The sequence below is a fragment of the Dipteris shenzhenensis genome, chromosome 32, assembly GCF_047967505.1.
Source record: "Dipteris shenzhenensis isolate YYH24624 ecotype China chromosome 32, Dip_SZ_1.0, whole genome shotgun sequence".
Taxonomy (NCBI): Eukaryota; Viridiplantae; Streptophyta; class Polypodiopsida; order Gleicheniales; family Dipteridaceae; genus Dipteris; species Dipteris shenzhenensis.
In genome coordinates this window covers 15,479,108-15,491,191 of record NC_141627.1, presented here as the reverse complement: position 1 = coordinate 15,491,191, position 12,084 = coordinate 15,479,108, and the positions used below count along the sequence as shown (strand labels likewise).

Genomic DNA, 12,084 nt, shown 5'->3' with positions numbered 1-12,084 from the left:
CTATCTATAAATAAAGCTCGATCTCCTCATATAACTAATTAGGTACCAAAGATGAACCTAGTACTCCTCTACACCATTGCATAATATAGCTTAAAAGAGGCATTGTTCTTGCTCGTGGACCCTCCTAAAGTGAGCCATAGATAAATTATATCTTGAGTACGACCGAGTATTCGACACACAACGATCAATGAATGCTATCTTACAATATTCACTTGCAATGGTATTTAAAATGGCGCATTACCCATCTATTGGTTATTATCCTTTTTGGGATACGCGTAAGGAAATTTGATGCAAGAACACTCGAATATAGCCACAGACATTGCAACATCCATGAGCTTTTATGAATTATAAATATCCAACCATATTAAATCACATATGACTCCATCTATCCACTAATCAAAAAATTTAAGAAAATGTGAAATTACCTCTAGCATTGAATTGCTCCCATCCTTTCCGATAGAAAGGGGATCTAGACACAATGGTGACTTCCAACCAGTCAATGGTGAACATATTCCTCTGTCAAATGGCAAGTGATGTAAGTCTTGAAATAATGGTAACTATTGCAACGAATGCGACAAACACAAACCAAATAATTGTAAACAAGCATAGCCACACATATTTATGCATAAATAAATTGACTTCAAGCACAAAATGGCAGATAATAAAGTCATGCTTTGGTGCAAGAATTGTACAACAAGTATTTGAGAAAAACTACTTCATATATAACATCTTAAGATCATTCTTTAAAAAGAAGGAATCATCTTAGTGCTTTTCACGTGCTATTTTCCAAAATTATTTAAATGTATATCCTCTTTGTCTCTCCAAATTTCTCCATGCCACATTAATTCATTGAAAATGATGATGTCACTCATCTTGTAATACATTAAAAGAGAGGGGGAAAGTTGAGTTGATATTTTTTAATAATTAACATGAATTAAATCTAATAAACTCAAGACTTGATATATAGATGATAGACGTGAAAGCTTATGGCATGTCCACATGAGCCATGTTCTATGTGACATGCACTAAAGCATGCTACTTGATGCCTCAATAGTGGTAGCATCCAAAATGCCAATATTGTGTGGCATCTCTCGACCCCTGGCACAATAATGTCGAAGTCACATGACTGTGAGTCTTTAATGAACAATCTTACAACTATTAGCTTCACTCGCGTATCAATTACAGTGGTATTTGAGTTGGTGGGATTTGAAGTGAACGTAGCGTATTGATGTTGGTAAGTTGTATTTACCAGTTATAAGAACTTAGGTCAAAGCAATTCATACCTTGGATAGTTGAGACTTCTAATCTTTCTAAGCATGCTCACTGCCCATACATTCACATGCTTATGCCCATACCATAGTCTCTCTAGCATGGCATCTCCACTATTGCAAAGCCTCTCCATTGCTCAAGGTTATAATTTCATAATTGATGATCATCCATGTTAAGCCTCTCAAGCTCATCCACACTCAAATTCTCAATTTATGTGATGAGTTATATCATATATGATATATCAGCTTTCAATTGAATTGCACTTGTAATATATATTGAGTGTTAAACTTCTTTGGCTTTAGTTCTCATGAATCAATTATAATGCAGGCTGATCAATGGTGCTTATACATGAGTACATATACATGTCTTATGAATGTGACAGTTTTGAGTCAACTCCCCATCCTTGGAAAATAAAATCTAAAAACATGACTAACACCTCTTATCCCTCTAAGCGCGTTAAAAACCTAAGGGTCTCGTACCTTATGCGCCTTGTTATGACACGCCATTACCACCTTAGACAAGGCAAAATCCACTAACGTAAATCCTCACTTCCTACTAAATTAGAAAGAATCTAATTATTTCCATCATGACCAAAGACATGTAGATATCAAAATGGAGCCATCCCTTCCCTAGCAATACTCAAACTACCATGAGCTCTAAGAGTGATGCCATTCCATTCGATGAATGGCCACTTATGGCGTTTGTGATGCTTCCGTCCAAGATAACATGTCTTACTTGAAGTGAATCTCCTCCCTAAAAATCTCTTATTTACCCTTGTAGTGTCTCACACCTATGCTCTCATATGATATTCCTCTCATATGATATTTCCATGCGTAGTGTGATTCTCCTCTATTACTTTGTGCATATGCCGTGTTTGTGAGTACTTTCTTAAAAGGGCTTCCATGCAACTAGCCATGTCTACCTTGACACAGATTTGTTATATGTGATGCAATGGTAAATAACATCACAGACATTTTGACTTGCTCCCTCATGCATCTAAAAACATGACTAACGCCTGTAAACGTTAAGAGTCTTAGGGTCTCGTACCTTATGCACCTTGTTATGACACGCCTCTTACCACCTTAGACAAGAAAAATTCAATAACGGAAATCCTCAATTTCTCCTACACTAGAAAGAATCTAAATTTCCATCATGACCAAAGGCACACGTGTAGGTTCTATCAAAAAGGGTCATCCCTTCACTAGCAATTTTCAAACTACCATGAGCTCTCAGAGCGCTGCCATTCCTTACAATGAATGGTCTGAGCTCTCAGAGCGCTGCCATTCCTTACAATGAATGGTCACTTATGACGTTTGTGATGCTTCCTTCCAAAACACAATTCAAAAGCATGAGAGAGAGAGAGAGAGACACAAACACACACACAGCTCTTTGCATTTCACTTGGTATAAGAGCACTTTCCAAGCAAAGCAAAAAGAGAGAAGACACTAAGAAGAAGGGGCGAATGGAGAGCAACAAAGGTATACGGAAGGAAGCGCAAGAAGTGCGTGTGGAGAGGACCTGCATGACGCCACACGTGTAGGTTCTATCAAAAAGGGTCATCCCTTCACTAGCAATTTTCAAACTACCATGAGCTCTCAGAGCGCTGCCATTCCTTACAATGAATGGTCTGAGCTCTCAGAGCGCTGCCATTCCTTACAATGAATGGTCACTTATGACGTTTGTGATGCTTCCTTCCAAAACACAATTCAAAAGCATGAGAGAGAGAGAGAGAGACACAAACACACACACAGCTCTTTGCATTTCACTTGGTATAAGAGAACTTTCCAAGCAAAGCAAAAAGAGAGAAGACACTAAGAAGAAGGGGCGAATGGAGAGCAACAAAGGTATACGGAAGGAAGCGCAAGAAGTGCGTGTGGAGAGGACCTGCATGACGCCACAGAGGAAAAGGGCGAAAATATGATATCCCCAATCACAACAGAAATCGACGATGAACAAGGTGTCCTGATAGCCCGTGTGAATGCACCCTTAGATCATCACATTTTTTGTGAAATGGATCTCTGTCCCACCCCCCCTGTTCTCCATGATAAAAAGTGGAATAGGAACAAACTTTTTAAGCTTGGGGTGGTCTATCCATCATGTACCCCCTATAATAGTATCCCAACCTCCGATTCACTAAACCTATGCAAATTCATGCACAAGTTTACAACAAAAGACGAGGGAAAAGAACTTATTTCAGCTTGTTTTCTTGACATAAATCAAGCAGAAGACGGATAAGAACTATTAACTCTACAACATTTGACTTTTGCTGTAAAGTAAACCTCTATTTTCATATTACACCAAGTCCTTATTAGTAGAAATGAAGACTGGAAGGGAAAGGGATGCATAATAATGAGGTTATCCCATTTCCTCCATTCCCTCAAGGAGAGAGGGAAAGAACTCCATGACCTCCTTCTGAAGAGGATCCATTAGGTGAAACTTCTCCACTCCTTGACTAGGATGATTCACGAATAGAGTTACCCTCCTCTCTCCAACAAGAACCTCATGATAGAGAGTTCTCTTTTGGAAATAAGAGTAGCAAGAGCAAGGCAATGCATTTACACATTGAGCCCAAAATTTCATGCACATTATTATAATACAAAGGCAAAGAGAAGAGTGAAAGAGTATCCCATTGACAAGTAGGTTTCTTAGCTTCGTGAAATGTTGGAGTAATCTATAATGACAAAGCTAGGAACAAAGAGGGTTCTTTTTTTTATTTTGCAAAAAATTACTTCTATTAAGTATGAAAGAAAACCGCAAAGCAAGCTCAATGCTAAAGTACATCATGTCAAAAAAACATGAGAGAAATCAAATCTCCAAATGAGCTAGCAAATAACCAGGGATGAGGCTGAAAATGCCATGTCAACCCTGAGACAGAATCAAAGAAGAAAGGAGAGCCCCTCCAAACTCTGAAGAAATGTTCCTACTCGCCCAAATGGCCATCAAGGTATGTATAGTATCAGTTCAAATACTGGCCAATGTTTAAGAGGGGTGAACCTGGGACCATCAAATACCTCTGTACATCTGGCTCTCCAAATATTGCAATACTAGCCAAAATCTCCCATGATGTGGCTACCGAAGAATAAGCAGCTCTGAAACATGAGAAAGAAAGAAAGAAAGAAAGTTTATTAAAGTCTTCAGAAGACCGATGGGTCTATGAGACTGTGAAAATCCTGATACAACGAGCTGTGGTAGTGGAGCTACTAAACGAGCGTCCATACCAATGCAAAAAATGCAAAAATGCAAAATGGCAGTACTAAGTCCTAAGTACAACATAGTCATGTCGATGGTCGACTATATATCAATCTCAGCATCATCATCAATATCATCATCATCCCAGCAACAGCAAGATATCAGGATGGATGAGGCAGTGGAGGCATGAAGTTGGCAATAGAGTGTTGTCAGCCACTCAGAGGTGCAGTCCTGGCACGTCTCGTGGTCGTAGCTCTACGTCTAACCAAGGCTAGTGTGACCCCTGTCGGTCGGGCTCCGACTCTAAACAAGGAGGGGATGTCTCCAAGTGTGATCTGTGTGTCGACCCTCTGTCTAAGCTGTCGGGTCACGGGCTCCGGGTCACTGTCATGTCAAGGCCTCGTCTCGTTGGGGTCCATGTGATCTAGCTGAAAGAACTCCGTGATAGAGCTCTGAGAGGCAACAGCAAGATATCAGGATGGATGAGGCAGTGGAGTCCTGGCACGTCTCGTGGTCGTAGCTCTGCGTCTAACCAGGGCTAGTGTGACCCCTGTCGGTCGGGCTCCGACTCTAAACAAGGAGGGGATGTCTCCAAGTGTGATCTGTGTGTCGACCCTCTGTCTAAGCTGTCAGATCACGGGCTCCGGGTCATTGTCATGTCAAGGCCTCGTCTCATTGGGGTCCATGTGATCTAGCTGAAAGAACTCCGTGATAAAGCTCTGAGAGGCAACAGCAAGATATCAGGATGGATGAGGCAGTGGAGTCCTGGCACGTCTCGTGGTCGTAGCTCTGCATCTAACCAGGGCTAGTGTGACCCCTGTCGGTCGGGCTACGACTCTAAACAAGGAGGGGATGTCTCTAAGTGTGATCTATGTGTCGACCCTCTGTCTAAGCTGTCAGATCACAGGCTCCGGGTCATTGTCATGTCAAGGCCTCGTCTCATTGGGGTCCATGTGATCTAGCTGAAAGAACTCCGTGATAAAGCTCTGAGAGGCAACAGCAAGATATCAGGATGGATGAGGCAGTGGAGGCATGAAGTCGGCAATAGAGTGTTGTCGGCCACTCAGAGGTGCAGTCCTGGCACATCTCGTGGTCGTAGCTCTGCGTCTAACCAGGGCTAGTGTGACCCCTGTCGGTCGGGCTCTGACTCTAAACAAGGAGGGGATGTCTCCAAGTGTGATCTGTGTCTCGACCCTCTGTCTAAGCTGTCGGGTCACGGGCTCCGAGTCACTGTCATGTCAAGGCCTCGTCTCGTTGGGATCCATGTGATCTAGCTGAAAGAACTCCGTGATAGAGCTCTAAGAGGGATCAACCGAGGAAGAAGTCTGCTCATGTCTCCGTGCTCGAAGTATTCTCTCGCAGTGTCTAAGTGCCTCATGAATGAAACCTGCCAAACTCATGGTCGTATCTCTGCATCTAACCAGGGCTAGTGTGACCCCTGTCGGTCGGGCTCCGACTCTAAACAAGGAGGGGATGTCTCCAAGTGTGATCTGTGTGTCGACCCTCTATCTAAGCTGTCGGGTCACAGGCTCCGGGTCACTGTCATGTCAAGGCCTCATCTCGTTGGGGTCCATGTGATCTAGCTAAAAGAACTCCATGATAGAGCTCTAAGAGGAATCAACCGAGGAAGAAGTCTGCTCATGTCTCCGTGCTCGAAGTATCCTCTCGCGGTGTCTAAGTGCCTCATGAATGAAACCTGCCAAACACCGTTGGTCTGGATAGGAGAGGAAATGGGCTAAAATCCCATACCTATCTCTGAAGAGGCAGTGGAAACGTCCTCGGATCTCATAGTACAGAGGACACCTGAAGATGAAATGCTCCTCTGTCTCAACCTCCTGTATGTCACATAGTGTGCATATGCGCCGCTCCCTTGGTAGTTGCTCTGCTCTGCCGCTCTCGATGCGAAGTCTATGTGAAGAGACCCGGAACTGCCCAAGAGAGTATAAAGAAAGTACTTGGAGACAAATAAAACAACACTGAAGACTAACGATAGCTGAAGAAGAAATATATATCACCAAAGGAACTCAATACAAGATAAGAGATATCTGAGAAAGAAACTGTGGAGGGAGCAAACAGCAGTCCTCCAGAACAGCCAACTGAAGTGGGCTCTGCACTAGCTCCACTAGCTGGATCTGAACCAGATCTGGGTCAGAAAACTATTGCCAGAAGAGCAAAGGTTTGCTGCAAAACTGGAGGAAATAATACAGCAGCAGTAGAGAAATAAGTCGATGCTGATCTGGAGCGGCAGCAGGAGAGGATGATGAAGCGGAGACAGAGAAGGCAGAGATGCTGGAGCTGAAGCAGATCCGGGTCAGAAAACTATTGCCAGAAGAGCAAAGGCTTGCTGCAGAACTGGAGGAAATAATACAGCAGCAGTAGAGAAATAAGTCGCTGCTGATCTGGAGCAGCAGCAGGAGAGGATGCGCAGCAGGAGAGGATGCTGAAGCGCAGACAGAGGAGGCAGAGATGCTGGAGCTGAAGCAGAGGAGGCAGAGATGCTGGAGCGGAAGCAGATGATGCTAGAGAGGATACAAAGGATGCTGGAGAGGATGCAGGAGTGGAGGCAGAGGAGGCAGAGGCGACAGAAATGCTGGAGCGCAGATGTGCAGCAACCTGTTCCAAAAAAGGCGAGTTAGTAGCCAGGCGGCTACTGCCTTTTATAGGCCTGACCCATCTAGTTGGCCAGTTCTGGTCGGCCAGGTCGGCCAGTTCTGGTCGGCCAGATCTGGTCGGCCAGTTATGGCCTTTCTGGCCATTTGTTTGGCCTTGACCTCTATGTTTGGAGATTTGCCAGTTTTGGCCTTTCTGGCCATTTGTTTGGCCCTAGCCTCTGCGTTTGGAGATTGCCTGTCTTAACACCCCCTCTCAATGTCCAAGGTAGAATGGTTCCAGGGGTAATCAAAAAATGGTTCCAAGGGTGATCTATCTTCTTCATCAGCCTTTTTTTTTTTTTATAAGAGGGTTTTCATTTAGATGGAGATGCCTACAAAGTGGGTTTTCATCTTCGCTAAATGCCCAATAGTGATGGTACAATCATAGAGTACAAAAAGAGAGGTGCTTAAGGAGTGCCCTCGCAGGGAATTTGTTCACTTCCTTAAGCACTAGGATACAAATACTACAGGGAATTTGTTCACTTCCTTAAGCACTAGGATACAAATACTACTAAGGAGAAGGAGGCCGTACACCAATCCCAAGCCGTGGGCTAAGATGCTAAAGAATAGGTCGGTTAACCGGCTTGGTAAGAATGTCACCATGATTATCGGCAACTGGAACATATATCAATCGAATAGTACCCAATTCCACTTGCTCGCGAGTAAAATGAAAGTGTACGCCAACATGTTTGGTGCGGTTGGAGAAAATGGGATTGCCGGCGAGAGCGATGTTACTTTTGTTGTCGACGTAGAGGACCGTTGGTTCAGTACAAGGAAAGTGGAGCTCTGCCAGAAACTGCCGGAGATATATGGCCTCTGTGGTACAATCATACAAGGCCCGGTATTCAGCCTCAGTAGAAGATCCAGCAACAGTTTCTTGTTTACGGCTGGACCAAGAAACAGGTGCCGAGCCGAATGAGAAAATGTAGCCGCCATGAGAACGGCGATTGTCCGAGTCGCCAGCCCAGTCGAAATCAATGTATCCCTGTAGTGTTAATCCTAGTCTGAAATGTAAACCATAAGAGTAAGTACCACGTATGAACTGCAGGGTACGAATACATGCATGCCAATGAGTGAGCTTGGGTTCATTAAAGTACTCACTGAGAATAGAAACTGAGTAAGAAAGATCCGGACGAGTGTGAATGAGCCAGAGCAGCTTGCCAACAACCTGACGATAGAGATGTTCATCAAAGGGAGGAGACTCCAAGTCCTTTGAGAGCTTGACTGTGGGATCCAAGGGAGTGGCAGCTGGCTTAGGCTCGTGGGGGATGATCTGATCAAGGAGTTGAAGAGCATATTTCTGTTGAGAAACAAAGATACCACCAGAATGCTGGATAACTTCCATGCCCAAGAAATAGGAGAGAAGACCGAGATCGGTCATCTCGAATGTGGTGCTGAGTTGTGTTTTAATGAATTGAAGTGTGGTGGTGGTAGAGCCCAAAGCAAAAGATCATCCACGTAAAGTAAGATAAAGCAGACCCCCTCTTAAGATTGATGTATATATAAATTCGGATCAAAAGGAGTGGAATGAAACCCATTAGTTTTGAGAAAGGTGTCTATTCGGTGGAACCAGGACCGAGGTGCTTGTTTAAGCCCATAAAGAGCTTTGTGGAGACGGAATACCTTATTTTCATGGCCAGGAGGAGAAAAACCTGGTGGGGGAGCCACATAGACTTCCTCATCGAGGTAGCCATCTGATAGATAGACCAGCTGTGATGAGCGACTAGGGCGAGGAGAAGAAAGGATGTCAATCGAGCAGTAGGTGCAAAGGTTTCCTCATAATCGATACCATGTTTTTGGCGAAATCCTTGCACTACTAAGCAAGCTTTGTACTTGTCCGGTGTTCCATCTGCTTTGAGTTTTGTTCGGAAGATCCACTTTGTTCCTATGACCTTTTTGTGACTGGGTCGATCGACCAAAATCCAGGTCTCATTGCGATCAATGCTCTCAAGCTCCTGTTCCATGGCACGATACCACTCAGGATGTTGAACTGCCTCCTGCCAAGTGGCAGGTTCAGAATGTACGATATAGGCTGTGGTAAAAATGGTGGCAGTGGTAGTGGAAGAAGCTATCCGGGTAGAGCGTCGAGGATCGGGAGGAGAAAGTTCTAAGGGAACAATCCCGGAATCCTTCATAGTTTGTTGATACTACCGTGGCAGCGGGTCGTGAGAAGAGGATCGAGGAACGGGAGAAGCAATGGGTGGAGAGAAAGAAGTTTCGGGGGGAGAGAGAGAAGTTTCGTGGGGAACGAGAGTAGGTGCGTCATCAGCAAGGAGAATAGAGGAATTTTTTACAACATCTCTTTCATTGAAGACCACATCACGGCGAACCAAAACTTTGTTTGTGCGAGGATCAAATAAGCGATAAGCTTTGGCTTCCGCTGAGTAGCCAACGAGAAGTAGAAGTTCAGCACGAGGTTCTAGTTTACCGCGAGTATCATTGGGAGTATGAGTGTACGCGCGGCATCCAAAGATGCGGATATGAGAAATAGAGGGTCGATAGCCATAGAAAGCCTCAAAAGGCGTCATGTTCGGGATGGGCTCAGTAGGGCAACGATTAAGGAGATAGACAGAAGTGTTCACGGCTTCCGACCAGAGAGGTTCGGGCAACTCGGCTGCGAAAGCATGGAGCGTGCCATGTTCATGACTGTGCGCTATCTCCTTTCGACACAAGCATTTTGGGAGGGCGAATTGGGAGATGTAAGATGGCGTTGGATACCATGCTCGTGAAGGAAGTGAGTGAATTCATGGGAAATGAATTCACCACCATTATCACTACAAGCAATCCCAATAGGCTTCCCCGTTTGATTCATGACCAATCGAGCCCAAGTAGCAAAGAAGGAAAAAGTGAGATTTCTCTTTCATGAAGAACACCCACTGATATCGAGAGTAATCATCCACAATTAAGAAGTATTGTGAGCCATTTAATGAAGGAGCAGGAGATTTGCCACTAATATCGAGGTGGATTAGACGCAATATCTCACTGGCTTGAGAAGTGGAATGAGAAGTAAAAGGAGTTCGGCTTTGTTTGCCTAATTGGCATGGACGGCAAATATCTTTGGCTCGCGATAATTGAGGTAGGCCATCAACCAAATGATCCCGAGACATTTCATATAAAGAGTCATAGGACAAATGTCCCAGACGATAATGCCACAATCGTTCTATGTCAGTTGGATCTTTCAGGGTAGCAAGACCATGAAGCCGATGAAACTCAGAGCCGGTATTGGAGGGTGTCTCAAGAAATTGTGTCATGAGGTACAGACCATGAGGTTGGGCTTCGCCCCGAGCTAAAAGGAGTCCCGATGTCTCATCTATGATTTCGACATGCATCTTTGTAAATAGCACCGCGCGGCCAAGAAGCAAAGTTGATGGACGGAAAGAAGATTGACCCCTAATTGGGGGACATAAAATACTTGATCTAACTGAGCAAGATTGGGGCCTTTGTAAATAGCACCGCGCGGCCAAGAAGCAAAGTTGATGGACGGAAAGAAGATTGACCCCTAATTGGGGGACATAAAATACTTGATCTAACTGAGCAAGATTGGGGCCTTTGTCGGTATCGAATGTGATTGAACCAACGCCACGAATAGGAGCGACAGAGTTATTGCCACAACGGACTCCTTGGCGAGAGATGAAGAGATCACTATGAGGGCAAATATCTTTGACTCGCGATAATTGAGGTAGGCCATCAACCAAATGATCCCGAGACATTTCATATAAAGAGTCATAGGACAAATGTCCCAGACGATAATGCCACAATCGTTCTATGTCAGTTGGATCTTTCAGGGTAGCAAGACCATGAAGCCGATGAAACTCAGAGCCGGTATTGGAGGGAGTCTCAAGAAACGGACTCCTTGGCGAGAAATGAAGAGATCACTATGAGGGCAAATATCTTTGACTCGCGATAATTAAGGTAGGCCATCAACCAAATGATCCCGAGACATTTCATATAAAGAGTCATAGGACAAATGTCCCAGACGATAATGCCACAATCGTTCTATGTCAGTTGGATCTTTCAGGGTAGCAAGACCATGAAGCCGATGAAACTCAGAGCCGGTATTGGAGGGAGTCTCAAGAAATTGTGTCATGAGGTACAGACCATGAGGTTGGGCTTCGCCCCGAGCTAAAAGGAGTCCCGATGTCTCATCTATGATTTTGACATGCATCTTTGTAAATAGCACCGCGCGGCCAAGAAGCAAAGTTGATGGACGGAAAGAAGATTGACCCCTAATTGGGGGACATAAAACACTTGATCTAACTGAGCAAGATTGGGGCCTTTGTCGGTATCGAATGTGATTGAACCAACGCCACGAATAGGAGCGACAAAGTTATTGCCACAACGGACTCCTTGGCGAGAAATGAAGAGATCACTATGAGGGGTCATATGATGAGTGGCTCCACTATCCACAATCCAAGGGGCTTTAGGGCCACATGGAAGAGTATGAAAAGCTGATCCAGATATGGATGGGGAGGAGTCAAGCTCGGTGATATGGATCAAGGCTTGAGGAGTGAAGTCTAGAGAATCTCCAGTGGACCAGTCAGACAGGCCTTCGGGAGTGATGAAGGGAGGGGATGGGGTGAAATGATTAGTGACATGGCCCTGTGGTCTCCAAGGGCCAGCGTTAGGTGGAGTAGGACCACTCCTAGGGCGCCAACGAGGTGGCAGAGGAGTCGTGGTGGGAGGCTGTGGGAGAATGCCTTTGGCTTTGGAGCAACATTCGTCATCAACACGCCCAACTTTCTGGCAATGCTGACAAAACCGGTTCTTTTTTGGAAAGTTGTGCCAGGCGGGTTTAATGCCAGAGTGGGAGAGGGCTTCCCGGAGCTGAGTTGATCTTTTTGAATCCCGGAGAGAAGAGCCCCCTCTAAAGCAGGAACACTATGTTTTTGGTGGACCTGAGAGTAGAGATGAGCATAACGCAAAAGTTGACATTCAAACTCATAAAAAGTAGGAAGGGAGGGTTGACAAATGATTT

The 12,084-nt window shown here is 44.8% G+C and overlaps 1 protein-coding gene across 1 annotated transcript in view; it reads right to left on the bottom strand.

Annotated features, from left to right (window-relative positions):
* Positions 1-12,084, bottom strand: part of LOC147880346 (uncharacterized) — a 53,030-nt gene that overhangs the window by 23,299 nt on the left and 17,647 nt on the right. The window contains exon 9 of the mRNA XM_087370926.1: positions 426-516. Coding sequence (XP_087227052.1) covers positions 426-516 — 91 coding nt within the window. The remainder of the gene's footprint in view (positions 1-425; positions 517-12,084) is intronic.